The 19,475-nt window shown below is 49.3% G+C and overlaps 1 protein-coding gene across 1 annotated transcript in view; it reads right to left on the reverse strand.

Annotated features, from left to right (window-relative positions):
- Nucleotides 1–1,587: 1,587 nt before the first annotated feature.
- Nucleotides 1,588–19,475, reverse strand: part of LOC144140633 (nose resistant to fluoxetine protein 6-like) — a 131,738-nt gene continuing 113,850 nt past the window's right edge. Inside the window, exons 10-15 of the mRNA XM_077672309.1 lie at nucleotides 19,394–19,473; nucleotides 16,141–16,263; nucleotides 10,072–10,192; nucleotides 8,213–8,402; nucleotides 4,023–4,165; nucleotides 1,588–3,501 (exon numbers count right to left, since the gene is read on the reverse strand). Coding sequence (XP_077528435.1) covers nucleotides 3,199–3,501; nucleotides 4,023–4,165; nucleotides 8,213–8,402; nucleotides 10,072–10,192; nucleotides 16,141–16,263; nucleotides 19,394–19,473 — 960 coding nt within the window. The 3' untranslated portion in view covers nucleotides 1,588–3,198. The remainder of the gene's footprint in view (nucleotides 3,502–4,022; nucleotides 4,166–8,212; nucleotides 8,403–10,071; nucleotides 10,193–16,140; nucleotides 16,264–19,393; nucleotides 19,474–19,475) is intronic.

Below are 19,475 nucleotides of genomic sequence, written 5' to 3' on the forward strand. Positions count from 1 at the left end.
TAGTACACATGGTAGGCAAACACTCCTGCACATAAGCTCCATTACCATCCCTATCATTTGCTGCCCACCTCCCTTTTTGTATCGCTTTTTTGTTTTCACGGGTATTTATAACATTTTGCCTGCATCACCGACGACCTTGTCTACAGAAAACCTTCTCTTTGCTGGAAAGGTGTGTTACGATGTGAGGTATTACATCATGCGTAACTAGAATAAAAACGACCCATCTGAACTCAGCCAACCGCTTATGTTTTGCCTGACGCGGTTGGAAAAGCGAGCGCGGATAATTTTTTACACAAACGCCGACTTCATAAAGCCTTGGCCAAGTGAATCGCTTAAATGCATCTTTGCACAAGGCTACAAACTGCAATTCGTGGGGAAGACTTGGTGAACGCTTGCTCGCTGCTGAAAAAATCATGCACCCCTCCGACGACGACGATTGAACGCGAAGCTTTCTCGTGAGGTTGTCGTCTGGGTGTGTACTCTGACTCGCAGGCGGTTTAAACTTTGGCTTGTTCAGTTTTGACTTTGACTCGCACGCAGTGTGGTCTTTTGATCGCAGCGGCTTTCACTTTGACTTTTACACATTCCATTTCGCACGAAGAAAGCTTCGCGTTCAGCCGTCGTCGTCCGTAGACAGAGGGGTGCATGATTTTTCTGTTTAATTCTTCACGTCATGCACCCCTCTCCAAATCCGAACTCCTTCGAGCGTGTCGGAATGGTGAAATCGGATAGACGGTGGCTTCGTAAAACGTGGGACCCAGGTTCGATTCCTGCGACGAGAAGCGTTTTCTTCTTCTTTCACTTCACCCACGAAAATCATCATCGTCAGAGAAAGTTGGCTTTCCTGCAGTGCGTTTTCTACGCTACATACGCCATCGGTGAGACATGGAAAGCTTCGCTTGAAAAAGCAACAACAATAGGGCGGTAACAGGTTCGCACCGGGTGTCGTGTTCGTCGTCATTTAATATTTTCATCAGTTTCTTCCGGTGTTGCGTGCAGTTCAGGTCATCGGCTTACAAGCACTGCCGACTCTACTGCCCCAACCGGTACTTATTACATTGACGTTATAATCAACATAATTAACTTTTGCAGTCATCATCATCAGCAGCAGCAGCAGCCTACTCAGATCCACTGCAGGACGAAGGCCCCTCCCATTTACCTCGAACCGCTGCTGTCCTGCGCTACTCGAATCCACAGTTTACCCTCCAACTTCTTTATTTCATCCCTCCACCGGAATAATGGTCTTCCCCTTCCTCTAGACCCACCTCTTGGTACCCACTGTGTTACCCGAATTGTCCACCGGTTGTCGTTTCGTCTCACTGCATGTCCAGCCCAAGTCCATTTTATCGGCGAAGCTCCTCTTGCTCGGGCCCTGTCCCGTCCCTCGCTGCTGCTGCATACGGAACGGCACATTAATGATGATTGTGGCAGGATCCCCCTAGGGATTGGCCAACCAAAGATTGGCCGAAGAGGACAAAACGTTCAACGCGTTCGTTGCTACCCAACAAGAAGAAGAGGAAGAAGAAGAGGTTGTCGTTCGTCGCCTGCGCGCTCAAGACACGTACCGGGGGTACAGTGGCTGTACCGGGGGTACACGACACAAGACGCTCTGCGGAAGGCGACGGCCAAAGTGGCTAAAATGTCACACACCGAATTAGCCAACTTACCCATGGAGATTCTGATCGCCGAAAACAACCCCTACATAACCACCACAAACATCGACGCCGTCGACGGGCTTGTCAACGGAGCGGTGGAAAGCTTGACGTGTCGGGTCTTTGTATGATGTGCGGGCGAATGTTTCACGGTTTTACCGATAAGCATTTTTGCTTCGCCCCTCTCATCACCATTCACTTCGTGGAGGTGGCGTATTTTTTTCTTTTTCTTTATTTGCGGCAGACGTCAGTGGATCTCTCATCAGTAAGCCAGCGCCTCAGCTTATTCCTTCGAAACCGCGCGTATGAAAAGCAAAACCGACATACGCTGGCTCAATATCACTGCAAGCGTGCGCGGCAACGTCGACCGCGGAAAACATCTCTCTCTCTCTCGTCTGGCTCTCTGTGCGGTACCCGTGCAGGTATGGAGTGCTGCCTGCTCCGGAAGTAGCCATCATCCTGGATTAAGAGGCTACACTAGAAAGTTTCAACCAGGATAGGAAGGCTCTTAGGGACAGAAACAGCACTCCCTCGCCAGAGAAGGATCTGGCCACCCTGGTGTAGTAGATGACAGCCACCTCCCATGACTGACCAACTCAACATTTGCGATAGTGTAATAATAATAGCATACTACCTATTATTTAAACCTTCCATACAAAGAGGGTTTTTTCTCTGCTGACCAATATTTCCCATGTCATTCTTTGGCACCGCCAGTAGATTTTTGTGGATAAATAAAACGCAGGAACTAGCTGGCCACATCGCATTGCATATGCGGCCTCAGTACAACGAGTGCTGTAAACTGCTTCGGATTTTAAGCCATCTGGGATCAGTATTTTAAAAAAAACACGTCTCGCTCAGAGATTGAGGACGCTGCGTGCATATTGTATGTAACTGCGCACAAGATAACGCGGCAGCTATTTCTGCACACTTAAAAGCGTGCTGAGCAAGCTAATCTCATTTGCTCTATTTACTGCATCTTCCCGCGTGGTTCGCTTCCGGTTCACACGTAACCGCTTTTATCGCAATGCTGGCTGGCGCTCCTAGTTGCACAACCAAAGGCCACGCTCTTCACGCGCCCCACTGGACTCAGAAGAAAGGGAAGGCATTATAGAGCTTTCAGTATTGCACCGAAGCGAGTACCGTGGGGGCCCCTGTAGGCAAACACGCTGGAATGGTGTGGCGGCAGCAAAAATCCTGTTAGCTCGCTACTTGCAGCTTGCATGTAAGGGTGTACCCGCTCGCCCAGTGCTTCTGGGCGAGCGGGTGCTTCTCGAGACGTACTCGTACTCATTACAATAGCCCCTCTATAGTAAAGACGGGAGGCAAACAGCCACACACAAAAAAAATAAAGTTCACCCTGTGAGTGCACGCTAGCAACGTTGACCCTGTGAATGACGCGGAACGCGGCCGCACTGCACCGTTCTTTTTTGAGCGGTGATCTCAATCCGTGTAAATTCTTTCTACCATACCAGCATCATCGCTTTGTTTTTTAAACACAAAATAAAGCGAGAACCACGAGGGCGGCCATGGCCTAATGCAGCCTCTTTCACAGGTGGCTCGATTCGGGCAGTTTGGCACAGCCCAGCGTTAGCACGGAGTTTTCGCCGTTGAGGGCTCCCGCTGTTGGCGGCGAGCCGGGAGCCGGGGCCCGTGGCGGGCCACCGTTTTTCCAGCCTTCGACCTTGCATTGCTGGTCGATCGTGGGCAGAGGGGTGGGCGTTCGCGTGGGGGCCGTCTTGGCCGGAGACAGCAGAAGCCTCTCGAGCGCCGCGAAGGGGGCCTCGACCGTCACGTAAGCCACGTACGCCAGAAGGATGGACGTCACCAGGATTCCGAAGTACAGCGTGCACTGCATGCCATGAAAGGGTCGGTGCACACATGTTAGTTGCGTGCGCACGGACCCACGTGTCTAAGCTACACGCAAGGAAAGCAAGTTCTAGGTCTCTTACGCAATGCTCGTGCAAATTGTCAGCCCATTCTGTGAGAGCCGGTGAGGAGCGCGGAAAAGTCGGGAACAAGAATCGCTGGCTGTTTATACCCGGCGTACTCAGTCTTGAGTTATGGAAGAATGTACCAGAGCTTTACGTAAACTCTGAAGTTTGCAGCCAATTACTGGGGGCGTATTTCTCAATTATTCTTGCAATTTTTGAGATTAAACTCCCGTAAGTTTATAGAATTCCACCAATAAAACGACAGGTACATTGCAAAAACAATCAGTGCAGGCAAAATAATTCCAAAAGGCACAGGACATGGAGCCGTCGTCATTAAGTGGCCTTTTTCGGCCAAGTTGATCATTGCCTTGGTAGGGCAAGCAACTGCGCCCCAGACCAGGTATGCTCTCTCCTTTCGCCTGCGCGCGACGCTGCTCACCATGTAGTAGTGGTCCAGCTGGAAGGACTCCCTAACGGACGCCACATGCACGTAAATGGGCACCGGGTGCAGCAGGAACACCAGGTAGCTGAGCCGACTCAGTGGAGTCACCACCGACGACGACAGCAGCTCACCCACCAGCCCTGCGGAGCACGGCGCAGCGCTAATGAGGAACGCCAGCGCTCGCCGCGCGTATCAGTCGACCTTATGAAACGGCTAGGGGAGCAAGGGGCGTCACTGTTGGCACTGGACCTCGGCGACTATAGACTGAGGGATAAAAAAACATCACGCGGCTCCTGGGGACCACATTTTTAATGCCTAACACAAAATCGTGTATAATTTGCAGCCTCCTTTACTTACTCATTTCGCCGTAGTTGGGTCAATTAACTGGACAGAGTCATGTGTCGGTTGTTCAAATACTTCAAATAAAAGGATTGTTCAAATACTAGAATTTTCGCATCAAACCAAGTATGAACATTAAAAATAGCTTGCTTCGCATATCTAATCGAATACAGAATGTTTTTGGCTACGCTGCCGTGTTTTTCGAAGCACGTAATGCCTTTAACACGCGAGGGGGCCCTCAGGCCACATACACGCGATTAAAAAAAAGGGGGGGGGGGTGCGTTACATGCCGATGCACCTATTTACATCGGGGTGCGCTGCAGTGGATCGAGGGCTATGGATTAGTTGAGAGCACCTGGTAATCTTGAATGTGTGCAGAAATCTTGAAATACCGGCGGCGTTTTCGTTTTACGCCTCCGAAAGGAAAACGCCCGCCGCAGTCAAGAATCGAACTTTAAAGATCGCTCTCAGTAGTACTACTTTTTAGGGTTATCGCTGCTTATGGAACAGGAAGAATCGGAATCTAAAACACGTATTTCCGTTTTCGCTTTCTCTATAGTGTGTGGCGGAGCCGCGATTTGTTCCCCAACGCCCAATTATGGGGCGAAAGCATCTTTAGCAGTCGTTGCAAGCACCAATATTTATCGTACGCCTGAATATAAAATTAAATCTAAAAATGTGCGCCAATCCACCCTGTGAATGTGGTTGGAAAGCAAAGCTGTAAGCGGCACCCACAACGATTACTCATGCGACGTCACTTAAATTCACTCACGTGGCTCTACAAATAGTGTAACCAGAGACAAGTGAAATGCCCTTAACCACACCCTTTATTACTTCAAACAGATATTCTTTCTTAAGGTTAAATCAATGCATGATTCATGAACGGTGTTTGGTCAAGTTGTAATGGGGAAGCACATGAGTGGAAACTCTTTTTATATAAAATTAAAGAAAGCTCAAACCCGGTGTTAGACGATTTCACTTTTCCGTCTCTGCCGCCGCCGACAGAGACGACAAAATCTGAGATGGAGAAGGAGGAGGAGAAGAAAATACTTCTATTCGGATTTCTGAACGGCCCAGAGTGCGGCCCAGGAAGGTGGTTCCTTCTTCCCTGGAGCCCGCATGCATTCCGCGCCGCATGTGCTCTGTCCACCAGCTGAAGCTGGGTAGGCAGAGAGGGGCTGTACAGCAGCATCTCCCATTGCTCTTGTTGGGTAGTTGATGGAAAGAGAGGAGGGTGCTCAGGGCTAAAGTCGTACACCCGGGTTTTCGGGCGGAGTGTTTCTACTTCTGATCAAAATTTATATTCAGTGTCGTAGCCATTCGGGGGCATTGAGTGAAGACGCGTCCGTTGGTATGAGCCGTAGGGTAGTTGTTCCGTGGAAAGTTCAGGGTGCGGTGAGGGTACGATCTGTCGCTGAAGGCGATATTGCTGGGTTATATCCCTGAACGTGACAAGCGGGTGACTGTCCTCGTGAAGCTCCATAGCATGGGGCGGGGGGGGGGGGTCGGGGGGGTAAAAGTGCAGGCCTGTTGGTGGGCGTATTGGTTGCCCTCCATGGAAGCGTGAGCAGGCGTCTAGATGAGCTGAATGGAACAGGTTGAGCAGTGTTTTTTTAGCACACGCAGTGCAGCTCGGGACATCCGCCCCGACTGGTAATCTGCTAGGCTTGTTGGGAATCGGTGACTACCTTCCGAACCCATGGTTGAGCGAGAGCCAAGGCGATGGCTGCCTCTTCTTCTGCCGTCATGTTTTGGATCTTGAGTGAGGCACACGCAAGGAGGTTGGTTCTGGTGGTAGCCACGATGATGGCGTACTGCTGCCCTCGATGTTGGGAGGCGTTTGTGTAGATAACTGCATGACCCAGTCCGTGGGTGGTGCTGAGCGCTTGAGCCGGTGCTTGTCGGTGACCCTCGGGGTGTGAGAGGTTCATATTTCTAGGTGAAGGAGGGAGCATCTTAGTTCTTGTGGCCACCCGCCGCGGTGGCTCAGTGGCTAAGGCGTTGCGCTGCTGAGCACGAGGTCGCGGGTTCGATTCCCGGCCGCGGCGGCCGCTTTTCTGATGGAGGCGAAAAGCAAAAACGCCCGTGTGTACGAGATTTCGGCGCACGATAAAGATCCCCAGGTGGTCAAAATTAATCCGGAGCCCTCCACTACGGCGCGCCTCATCGCCTGCGTTGCGTCGGCGCGTTAAACCCCCACAATCAATCAATCAATAGTTCTTGTGGCCAAGAGTCCGGGAGTGACATTTTGTGCTGCCCAGCCAATCTGGTGAAGGATGCGGCGACCCACTGCAGTTCTGCTCAATCGGAGCTTCTGGTTAGAAAGATGGCCCTCTATCAGCTCTTCCACCGTGTTGTGGAGCCCCATCATAAGCAGCCTCTCCGTGGACGCACTCATAAGAAGGCCAATGGCCCGCTTAACCACAATTATAATCATTATATCAAGCATCTTTATGCCCTCCTTGCCGAGAAGAAGATAGGGGGTGACGTAAGTGATACTCTGGAGGACGAAAGCTTCAATTAATTGAAGCGTATTGGCTTGCTTGAGACCTTGCTTCTTGGTGGAAACAGGCCTGATAATCTGTATGATTTGATTGATGCTCTGTTTGAGGCGTTGCAAGGATCGTCACTCTTGGTGTTGGACTGGAGATGTAGGCCCAGGATCTTGATGATGGGGCTTGGAGTGATGACCTGGTCATCAAGGAGTATTTGAGTGTCTTCCTTGATGCGTCGTTTGGCGTGAGGGCGGACGACAAGGAGCTCTGATTTTTGAGGTGAACACTGGAGGTCACAGGCTTTAGCATATTGGCGTACTGGAAGTGAGACTGCATGCGTTGGTGTGAGCTTCCTTTAATTTTTCTAACTCCTTGCGTATCCGCAAGGTGCGCACACGGCCGCTACACGTGACGTGGGCGGAGCGCACAGCGGCGCGAGAGGTCGCGTGACGCTATCACGTGGCATTCAGCGAGAACGCAGGGGGTAGATGTGCTTGCTGAGTGCACCGCCGGTCTTCTCCGTTTCAACGTGGACTCGTAGCTCAATCGGTAAGAAAACGGGCTCACGCTCCGTTACTGTATTAGTTCTAGGTTCGAATCCTCGTGGTGCCAGTAACTTCTTTTATTTGTTACGCGGGCGTTTTCTGTTGACACCAACGGTCGCGATAGAACCCTTGGGGGGTAGAGGTAAAAAGCTTTGCTTTTAAAGTCCCGTGTTATTATCACGCTATGAAAATCTGGTACATGACCTAGAAGAGGATATTGAAGGGGCCCTATACGACAATGCTGGTGTTACACTTCCTCCCTTTCCTTCGGGCTTGGAAGCACTGGGAAGCGAAAGCTGTAGCGATTGCGAACACGGGCTCACAGCAGCAGGTACCTTTCTAGCCTCCGGTTTCCTTTTGCTGCGATTTTCTTTAACGCCGCTAAGGAACGCATTCATTTCTGAAACGGAAATAAACGGGGCCGATAGCGGTTGTCTTGCGTCTGTGACGTCATGCAATCAAAATAAGAACATCCGGACATTAATAAACTTGGGAAGGAAACAGAATTCTTTGAAGCGAGTTTCTAGGTTGTCTGATGTGCGTAAGTATATAGTTCGCTAGATTATATCTGGACCAGCTAGCCTAAACAAAGCAGCGCTTGTTGACCGCGTTTAAAATGTTTTTCCGATGTCCCCAAAAAAAAAAAAAAACGTTCTTCAGGGGCCCTTTCAGAAAGCATGAGATAAGGACAGATCAGGTTAGATGTGATAGCTTTCATGCACGTAGTGTCGATTGTGCAGGTGGTTTAATGTTCACGAATATGAAGAGATTGCACAGCTATTTCCGGCGCGGGCAACCGACTGCGTACCTGCTTGCCTAGTGGCACAGAGCAGTGTGATCCAAGCGACGCCCATGGTCCACAGTGTTCGGTGGCAGCCTGCGTAGGCCGCCAACAACAGCGGGTGGAAGGATGGGTCCCCGCGCCGGAACGGGTACGCCCCGAACACGGCCACGCCACACAGCGCGCTGGCCGTCAACCAGCCGGCCGCAAGGGTCACCTGCATCCGTATGCGTCGTGTGATTTCGGAGCTATAGAACTCCGTTTTCTGTTTCTAGGACTCGCATTTACGCGATACAAAAAAAAAAACAAAAAAAACACGAAGAATGAAACAGAAAGTATTTTTTCAGGTTAGAGACAGGAAAGCTGCCTACTTGTTCAGTGCATCCCCCAAATCCCTCGGGTTCGTATTTCAAATATTATTCTTAAAGACCCAGAGCTACGCGTGGACTATAAGGCGTGCCGTAGAAGGGGGTATTGGGTTAATTAAAACAGCCGGGACCCTCTCTAACTGGCACGTAGCGTTGTGCACACCGGCATTTTGATTCTTGCTGCTTTTGAAGCAGCGCGATAGAGTTTGGAGCAGTCGACGCTTGTGAAAATATCAACAGCAGACGAACTCTGCATCTACTAATGCCCCACGGACAGTTTCCTTGTTTCTCGTTCCTGTCAAGCGTTAGCCGTTTTAAGATCTAGGGCAGTGACGTTGAACTGAAGTGCTGTGGTTTGTGTTTTAAGCAGAAGTGCTATTGGCGCTAGCAGGAAGAACACGCGCCTTTCATGACGGTACGTTTTCAGATTATGTAGGTATGCGCGCTAAAGGCGATAGTAACAAATGCAGCCGAACGAACAATCTGGACCGACATTCGATAAGACCTTTCAAGTTGTGATTAGCCCCGCATGCGTGCGGCGCTGTTTAATTCCGTTCTGTTTTTTTTTTTTAAAGCTCTTAAAATCACAGCAAGAGAAGAAGTGCTGTTTTGATATACCAAGTGCGGCGAGGAACACTTTTAATAAAATTCGAATGGCCATGGACATGGCTCCCTCTAACAACGCTCTGCGCAGCCAAGTGTTACCATAGACTACTTCCACTTGGGAGTGTTTCACGCTTCGACTCGAACCGGAACGATTGAATGAAGCGGCTAGTTGAGAGAATCGTCTGTCTCGAAAAGTATCCCACCATAAAATAAATATATTGTCGGATGCTTCCGGGGGCGATGCGGTTCCACGTCCTCTTATACTGTGCTCGTATTCCGGGATTGTACGCCAGAGCCCGACCCGCACTTATGTTCTCGGTTACTGTCGGCCAGAGAGGCAAACTGAGAGCACAAGTACGGCCATGTCCGACGATGCGCACTTTCACGCAAAAATACCTCAGTCCTGTTATCGACACTTAGAACCGCAGATATTTGAATATTTGCTTCCACAAGAGCAGAGTTCGTACAGCGATACGGGGCACAGAACTCCTGTACTCATCGCTTCATGATGTTTTCAGGGAAAAACTTTGGATCCGTCAGATGCTACCCAAACGCTCACACTAGAATCCGTAGAAAAGCACCCCAACCCCCCAAAGCGTACGATCTCGGTTGCGCACCTAAGTTTTTCTCTAACCTCTGCACAAGTGCAGCGGAATCCTTTCGAGACAACGGATGATCCGACGAGACGGCTCAGTGGTTAATATATACGGCCGCTAAGCACAGGTAGGGGCATGGATTGGTGAAGCATACTGTACCGAGTGGAGTGTTCCGAAAGCCCTTTTACCTGAACCTCAAAGCACATTCTCCTGCCTCGGACCTCTCTCGAGTCCGCAGCCGGGCTACAAATTTTTGACATCATCGTTGTTCAATCTCTGCTGGTATCTGACTAATAAGTCACGGACCACACATTACCTTTCCGAAGCGCGGTACTTTGGCCGTGGGCAGGACGTAACCAAGGCAGAGGCCGAGGGCGAAAGGACCGAAGTGTGTAAAGGGCTGGTAGTAGACCATGTTCAGCACTTGCTTCGCCTTGCTGCTCATGCGAAATGGTAAGATAAAAAGGAGGGCACATTGTTCACGGCAATACCATCAGAAAAAAGGGATTTTTTGAAGGTGCAAATTGAGTTTATCTTTCTTCAGTAGTGGTACGAATGTAACCGCCACGCAGTACCCTGCATGTAAAATTGAAAGCCGTACTCAAAGAGAATGGCAAGATATAGCAAACTGGTTTACCTGTAAATGGATGAAACTGTGCTCAATTTCTATTGCGGAGGTTTCGTGGTTTTCGCACTATTTTTATACTTGTGGTACTGCCCTACATGGCGTATCCGGAGGGGAAAGAGGGAGGCGAAGACATTCTCCAGAATATTACTTTTTCGGGACTCGTTCATCATCATCATCAACAACAACATCATCTTTATTTCTAAGTGCCCATCAACAGCCAATGGCCTTAAGCGGTGGTGTACAGGATAAAACATATAAAACTTAAAGCAAACACAAACAATTTCAATATGTAGCTTGAAACGAGAAAAAATAAACAGAAGGAGAAAGATAGAAAACTGCGATCAGTACGCTTGAGTCAAAGCAAGCTTAAACAAATGCAAATTGTTGTTAAAAACGTCAAGGTGACTTGCCTTTTCATTGTACCATCTAAAAAATATTTGCATTAGAAGTGAGGTTGATGGTTCAAGGTGTCAAATTTCCTTCCCGCCTTTCAAATTGTCAGAACCTTCTCGAGCCCGGAACAGCAGCTCGGTTACCTTATAGCGCACCCGTATATTTCCTGACGAAAAAAAGTGCTTGACTTCATGCGTACTGTCGCGACGAAGTGACTGCAAAAAAGAGTTAACGCGGGCCAGTTGGTGCATTTTGCTTAGACGGAAAAACAGCGAGGAATACGGGACCAAGGAAGACGAAACACCACGCAGAGGTGCGTACGGTGTCTCGTCTTTCTTAGTGCTGTTTTTTGCGCTGTTTTTTGTTTCGTCTAAGAAAGGGGAATGTTGAAAAAAGCCACAGAAACTCGCGCGAGACTTCTTTTTATGTGGAATGTTTCAACTGAGAACGATACAGTGTGAGTTCTTCTAAGCCCCATTTGCCTGATACCACCCGGTCATATATTGCTTTCTGTTTACTGGTAATCTAGGATACAGCTTAAGTTTTTGTGTTTTACAAACGGATTCCGAAAGGTGTCTAGTAAAAAGTCCTCTCAAAGCTTTCTCTTTCCCCTTGCACTTAAAAAGAACTAAATGCAACGCTTCTGCTATAAGAAAGCAGTTATTCAGCTCTACGCAGCAGATACATTCTTAATGCATAGTCTTCTTTCGTTGTATCGAACCGCCGTTTGCTTGGTTTGGCAAATATTTTCAGTGCTGCATCGGAAATAAAATAGCGTAGTATGGACAATATGTACCGTGTGACGCAACTCTAACCCAAACGGCGACAGCACTGAAAATTTTCCGACGTTGTGACGAAGCCGACGTCCTTAAAGTGTGGGAATGTAAACAAGATTTGGCCTTACGGCAGCTATGACAATGGAAAGAAGACATGCATGCAAGTGGAGAAAATAGTCGTAACTGGAGCCACTAAATAAGTTACGCTTAATGACACTAGCCTAACCATGGTCGTAACTTTCGTTGTATGAATTTGCTTTCAGGCATGTTGTGTTAGGGTTTGCCGCCAGATATAATCCATAGGCAAAGAAGAGTTCTTTGGGCTTACTGCGTTGAAAGCAGTTTTTTTCGCAATTTGAAAAAAAAAAAATTCAAAGCCCATTTTGTTCCGCTAGACAACCACCGCGGTGTTTCTTCGGCGAGTATGCGTCGCATTTACGTGTCTGCGGTCAGGTCGTTATGTAACCACAGTCTGTCGAAAACGTTGCTGCTCGAACCCAAATTACGATCGAGAAGGTCTCATTGGAACCTGGCGTACGCGTCTCTGAACTCTTCTGAGTTGCGGTGTTTCTGCCGAAGGCGTTTTGCAGAAGAAGAAAGTAACTTTATTGCCACAAGGATCCCCTAGTACAGAGCTACCGGAATAGTCGACAGGGTCATCTCTGCACTTTCAATCAGCGTCTTTTGTACTTCCGCGCTAGAGCCGGCCAGCCTCCTTTCTAATAGAGGGGGGGGGGGGGGGTAGGGTTAGGTAAGGGGGTATGGGGAAAGTTTGGGTTTCTGTGTGCAAGTCCACAGTGTGATAGATGCTGGGGCAGTTCCCGCAGTTACGACACTTGGGGGTATCCGCTAAGCGGTAGAATCGGTGTGTAATGTATACAGTAGGTCGCGTGTTTGTCTGAATCTGCCTTAGTACACCGGATTCCCGGCGCGTGAGTGTTTTGTGTCGTGTTGGGTGCTTCGGTCTATTTTGACGGGCTGTCCGTAGCAGATCTCCGGTGTCAGCTGGTTCTTGATGTTATGATTGCGTCCTACGTTTCCTTGAATATGACAGTGCATCTCAGGCGCCCGGTGGTTTAGCGCTAGAGCGAGTGCGTGTTCTCATTTCCTGGCATGCCTTCGTGCCCAGGTACCCAGATCATCTTGTAGCACTTCTGACTTGTAGCGAGGACCTTTTTAAGTATGTTTGCGGGATTTCTGTGTATTCCATTGCAGGAAAGTTGTCGGCATGCGGTCTGTGAGTCGGTGTCGATGTACACTGTACCGGTGTCTGGTGCAGAATGGCATCAATGATCTATAGCACGCGCGATTGCCCTTGTCTCCATATCGGCAGTTGCGTTGAGGTCAAGTTCTGTGCCTGCTGTGACGAGGGTATGGCTTTGGTCTACGACAACGGTGACACCCGTCCCATCTCGGAGGCTGGCGTCCGTGAAGTAGAGTACTGGTTGTGGCTCGGTCTTGTTGATGTGCTTCAGAATGGCCTTAATGCGAAGGGTTCGTCTTTCTTTGCTCCTCCCCGGATGCATATTACGGGGCAGAGGAGCAGTGGAGATTGTTACCGTCCAGTTGTTCGTGCATGCTTCCCTCGTGTTGACTGGTGTCGTATCCTAGATTGTGCAGGATGCTTATTTCCTGTGTCGTGCTGTGTAGACGTTGTAGCTGATTGGTTGTGTGCCCTTGTCTCCATATCGGCAGTTGTACTCCAAAGAATTTGTCGTGCCGGTGTCTTCCAGTGCTTTTTTTTAGGTATATGTGGGCACCCTGAGTGCGAAATTATGGGCATTTCTTAGAAGCCCCTCTATGCTTTTAAGCTGAGGTTCGTTGAGATTTTGGTATGGAAAAGAGTTTTGCGCCGTTCTCTGACTCGCGATATGCATCGTCGGTCCTCGCTCATCGCTTACGTGCCGTCTCGCGGGCGCGCTCGTCAGACGCCGCATTAGCATCAGCACGCCGTGGACGATTAGACTCGTGTCGCTGTTATCGGGCCCCGTTCGTATGGCATTTTGTTTAATGGGTTGGTTTCCCTGTGCAACACTTAAGGTGAGAAAGCCAGCTTACAAAGATCCGCCTTACGCTCAAAGTCGGCTTCCTCAAAGTCGGCTTCACCATTGTCGGCTTCCTCAAAGCCGACCTCCTCAAAGTCGGCTTGACCATTGAGCACAAATGCATTGCTAGGAAGGAATTGTTTTATGGGCAATGTAAGGAGGCCCTAGGACCTAATCGATGTAAGCTTGGTTTTTGTAAGCTGACCAAGCTTGCACCAATCACGTTAAAGTCGGTTTCAACTCTAAACTCAAATGAATTGCTGGGAAAACTTTTTTTCTTAGGTTAAAAGTCATTTTATATCCATATATGAATGCCCTACGATATTATCCGTGTAAGCTTGGTCTTTGTAAGCTGACTAAGCCTGCACCATTCGTCTTGAAGTCGGCTTCTCTTCTAAACACGAATACATTGCTGGGAAGACACTTTTTTGGGGGCAATATAAACTGTCTTATAGCAATTTACGAAGGCCCTATGACCTTATCGGTGTGAGCTTGGTTTTGAAAGCTGGCTTTCTCACATGGCGTTTTTCCGCACCGACGCCATAAAATCCCACATCGTAGCTATAGACAGCTTCGCTGTAAAAAAAGGGGTGTGGGGGCGTTCATTTTGCGCCGGACAGTTTCGTGGTGGTGGAATCCAACATTCGCCGGACGTACACGCACATAGCACTGTTGCACAAGCGGCTCGTACAAATGAACAGAATTGTCGTGCTCCAAAAGTTCATCTTCATGGCCAATATTCTTTACGCGAGTGAGTCAGTGATATACTTTGCATCTCTCGAGCAAACCTCAGAAAAACCGGTTATTTCTGTCGCGTTGCCTCTAATGTTTAGTAGCCACACTAACCAATCTTCACGAAAGATAACAAGAAAAAACAAAAAGGTACATTTTTTTTTTCAACATTTAAAACTTGTTTTCTTCAAAATTCTTATGCTCTGGAAGGTGTACGTGCTGAAGGTGCGTACTTGGGCTGTGAGGCACGGGATAGGGGAGAGCTACGGATTAATTTTGACCCCATGGGGGCTATCTCAAACATTCGTAGAAATCTCGACACACGGGTGTTATCGTTTTCCGCATCCACCAGAAAAACGACCGTCGGGGCTCGGATCGGAACTGCATCCCCGTGCTCAGAAGAACAACACCCTAGCCGCTGAGCCAACGCACCGGGTAATTTGTTTTTTTTTTTTTTTACCTTCTGCGCAGTCTCTTGAACGTACTACGCTCATTTTGGCATTGCACAGTTTTTCCAACTGAAATTACACGGTGCTTTTATTATTGAGGATTTCAACAGCACAACTATTCTAACGTTCGTGACTGTACTGCACTAAGTGTCTGCATGCGGCATTGGACTAAAAAGGAACAATTACAGTGGATGGAGAGAACGCTTTCAACTGTTTTATAGTTTACATGTGGGAGAAGGGGTTTATTTGTTGAACACGAAGCCGTCGGAGCTAAGAACGCAGCAAGCCCATTAGGAAATATCAAAAAGCACATAACTGCACTGCTATATTCTAAGTTGTGTGTCATGTATTCCTGTTGCGCCTGCGTATTTAATTTGCCTTAAATTTCTATAAAACGTGTGAACGACTAGGTTTTAGTACACACACACGCACACACACATGCACATGCGCACGCACACACGCACGCTCACGTGCGTTAAAAAGATAAGACGAAACAAATTCAGGGTTTAAACCTCCCGGAAGGTATTGTTCAGAACACGGTATGTGATGATTACGATGAAGTCATCTCCCCAAGTGGCTTAAGTGGGGTTCCTAAGCAACTTTCAACATTTATCTCTGCTTTTCGCTCTAGCAACTCCGCCATCATGGAGAGTATAATAAGCAGATAAGAGCAAAATGGGGGGGAGTGGGAAAAAAAAGGGGGGGGGGGTCTTCGCGACTTATACATAGGCGCGTGCGGTGGAACATGTCTCGCTGTAGCCATCAAACCTATTATATACTAAGTGGCCTGGACGACTGCATCAGTAAACCTTTATCGCGTTTTAAAAACGGGCCTGTTAGAAAAAGCTTACCATTGAAAAATTAAGCACCAGCTCGCTCTCTCTCTCTCCCTCTCTCTCTCTCAACTTCGTATTTCCCACATTTGTGTTTTTTTTTATATGTCAAAACATTCCCTTAACGTTTTCTATCCTTATGCTTCCGAGTTCGACAAATTAAACACAACCTATATTTCATTTTTGTAAGCGTTGGGCTTTCCCCATGCGAATGAAAGAACTGACGACAATTTGGACTCCGTCCACTGTAGCTGTCTCTTTTCTCTCCCCCGATCCGCCTAGAAGCTCAGCTTAATGAAAATATCAATAATCTCGCTTTGCAATATTTATGATTGCACGTGAGTGTATGTCAGCGCGACTAGCGTGGGAAATTACACCATGTCACATGGGAAACTCGCCTATAGCAGAGCTGGCCCGGCTCACATTTCCCAATCAGCCGAGACATGCTTTATCTCTCTCTCGCACGCGCGTGCGGAGGAATCTGTGCTGTAGCTGCACATAGGCGGCTCTCGCCTCCGAGGCAACTCACCTCCAGCGGGCGGTCATCATGAGCATGGCTGGAGGCAGGTCGTTCACGTACGTCACTGCTCCGGTAGCCAGGCAGCTGACCGCTGTTGCGGTGACCAAGCCCACTGTAGTAGCTCTCGGGTTCCTGTTGGAGAGGCGGCGTGGCGATAAGTGTACGCGACATGGAGAAGCTTGCGCCGCCTCCGCAACGTGCCACTGAACACGGGGAAAGGGAAGGAGAAAGAAAAAGATAAATATCGACCTTTTTTTAACTACCGTATAGAAGAGTAAAAAAGAGGAGTAAAAAATGCGACCCAATCCACAATGTGAACGGGGTTGAAAAGCGAAGCTGTAAGCGACACCTACAACGATTACCCATGCGACGTCACTTGAATTCACCCACGTGGCCCTACAAAGACTGAAAGCTGAGACAAGTGAAATGCACTTAACCACACTCTTTATTACTTCAAGGAGATATTCTTTGCTAAGGTTAATGCACGATTCCTAAACAGTGCTTGGTTGGTTGAGTTGTATTGGTGAAGCACTTGAGTGGAAACTCTTTTCATATAAAATTAAAGGAAGCTCAAGCCCGGTGTTAGGCCGACCTCACTTCTTTTCCGTCCCTGCCAGCGCCAACAGAGGCGACGAAACAGGTGACAGAAACGGAGGAGAAGTGACATGCCATGCATTGGTGTGAGCTTCCGTTAATTTTTATAACTTCTAGCGCATGCGCAAGGTATGCACACGACACCAAAACACGTGCCGTGGGCGGAGTGCCCAGCGGCGCGAGAGGTCGCGTGACGCTATCACGGGGCATTCAGTGAGAACGCAGGGGAGAAACCCGCAGATGTGCTCGGTGAGTGCACCGTCTGTCTCCCCCGTCTCCGCGTGGGCTCGTAGCTCAATCGATAAGACAACGGTCTTTCGCTCCGTTTCTCTATTCGTTCCAGGTTTGATTCCTGGCGGTGCCAGTGACTTCTTTTATTTGTTCGCGGGAGTTTTGGGTTGACACCAACGGTCGCGACAGAACCCTTGGAGGGTAGAAATAAAAAGCTTCGCTTTAAAAAGCACTGACACAACCATAAGTGATCCAACCGGCCTACGTAGCGGGGTACATTACTAAGAAAAGCGCGCAACCAGTGCCACACATGCCGGTCTTCGAGACGGGCCTATTGACGCCCCATGCGCACGACTCACGCGATTCAGTTCCTCAGCATGCCGCGCACGTCCCGCACACACTTCGAACAAATTGCTATCGCTGCAGAACACATTGGTGCTATCTTCCACGCTTATACGAGAATCGGGGATTAACAATGTTCACGGACAGCAGGGAAAGTTTGGCCCGTCTTGGCCAAACGTCATGCATGGTCACCACGTGTGTCTACGTTAAGTCCATTTTCCATCTCATACCGTGCTCCCGTAATGCCGACGCTTAGGTGAACTGGGCACTGGGTCGCGCAGGCGGTAGCCGGAAGGAGATTGCGTTTATGAGTGGCCGATAGCGAGCGCGTAGAGCACCGTTACAACCCTCGTTTCCCCGTCCTACTGGCATGGTACAGTGTGGACTCGGTATGAGCTGAGGCTACAGCCAAGCAAGCTCCTAAGAAATCACTGAGATATGGTACCGCACCGCAAAGGGCCCAGGAAGCCTGCCATGTGGTGTCCACGTATACTCTTGTGGAAGGCACGGACGGGTGCCCTCTCACCGAAGACGTGTTGGCCATGTGGCTTGCCAATAGGCAAGCCACATGGCATATATGCACCGAACATGCATATATGCACCGCGACGCCACCAGCATGTTCACCAGAACCGACAACCTGCACCTGTAACCATCGTGATCTGCACCTCCCGTTTCGACGGGACCAAACCGACGGTGAACACCGGATGCTGCGGAAGTGGCCGAGCTTTCATGCGCAAAACCTGAGCATCTCCGGCAACTTTGCTATCTGACAGCTCCTATGGAAGCCGCCGATGCAAATGAGACGGTTCTTTCTCTCTGGGTGTGCGCATGCTCAACAGGCGTCGACCGCAATATGTGACATCAACCGTAACCTCCTCTCTTTGTACTCGCACCGACCCACGCGTAACCCCACTCCTAATAAGCTCCGGTATCTTATGTTTTCTCTATTACTCCTTGGTAATAATTTTTTTATTTTTTAAAAGGATTCCAAGCAAAGGCAGATTTATGATAGCAGCCGCAGATAAGATAATTTTTCTTAGTTCCAATAGCAAATCCAGTATTTGCTTGCTTACCGCAGACTGGTAGAAAAGCGGTAGCTATAGAACGGGACTTAGCAGGACGGTCTACCTAAACAAGCGACAATGCCACCGACACTCTGCGTAAGCGCACAGTGCCGTGATTCGGATGGACGCAGCGCGCCTCCGCGAGTGTAGGACCGCGGCGAGCCCCAAATTTCTCCCAGAGAGCGTGCCGTGCCGTGAAGTGTGATGGACGACATTGTTGGCGCGTGCTTCACGAGGGAAGGGAGCGTGCAAGGGGAAAGGTTGCCGGCTGGAATACAGCAGGTGCGCACCCGCGTGCACTGAAGGCGACTTCCTCACGCCCCGCCGCTCGTGAGACTCCAGTTACCGGAGCCAGTGGCCCATATAAATATCGCGTTCCGCGCCGGCACGCGCTCGATCGAATAGGGGGTTAGTTGAGTTAACATGTCAGTCTCAGATACCGGTCGCTGTGGTCACTTTGTTCGTTTCTCACGCATTACGAGAGACAGAAACGAGACCCCGATAGCGCGTAACTGTTCTTCCGTTCCGCCCCGCGCCCATTTCACGCATCCCCTTCAAACTGAGTCAGGGCAGGCATTCGGGTTAATTGGTGCATATTTACGAAAATTAACACCGGCAACGAAGGGACAAGAAGCGGGGACACATGGAGCTGTGTTGTCCCGTCTTGTCTGTGTTGTTGCTTCTGTCGCGTATTGTACAACACATAGAGTTGTGTAGCCACTTCAATGTCCTCTCAGTACCTTCTTCAGTTATAGGTGTGTCAAGAGGCAGGCTCAATACGCATTCGCAGAAGTCTTACTTTCCCGCCAAATCACTTCACCGCACAAAGCTTCCGCACGCACGAAAACCCACACGTCCTTACCACAATCTTTTAGCGCAAGTTCTACTGGAAAAGCTTCCGTTTTCAAGAAGAATTGCGTATCCCGAGGGCTTCTTGCATTTCGCATGGGAGCCCCCATCTAGCCCTACGACATTTCATTAGTTTCCCCCTCCATTCACAAAGCAAGACGGCGACAGCCTTTCTACTCACCTAAACAGCAGCAGCGCCAAGGGAATCCCCACGATGAAGTACTGCATGTTCAGCGACAGGAACCACGAGTGCAGCATGCACT

This window comes from Haemaphysalis longicornis, unplaced genomic scaffold (genome assembly GCF_048455015.1).
Source record: "Haemaphysalis longicornis isolate Haplotype H1 unplaced genomic scaffold, Haemaphysalis longicornis Haplotype H1 scaffold_1, whole genome shotgun sequence".
NCBI classification, from domain to species: Eukaryota; Metazoa; Arthropoda; class Arachnida; order Ixodida; family Ixodidae; genus Haemaphysalis; species Haemaphysalis longicornis.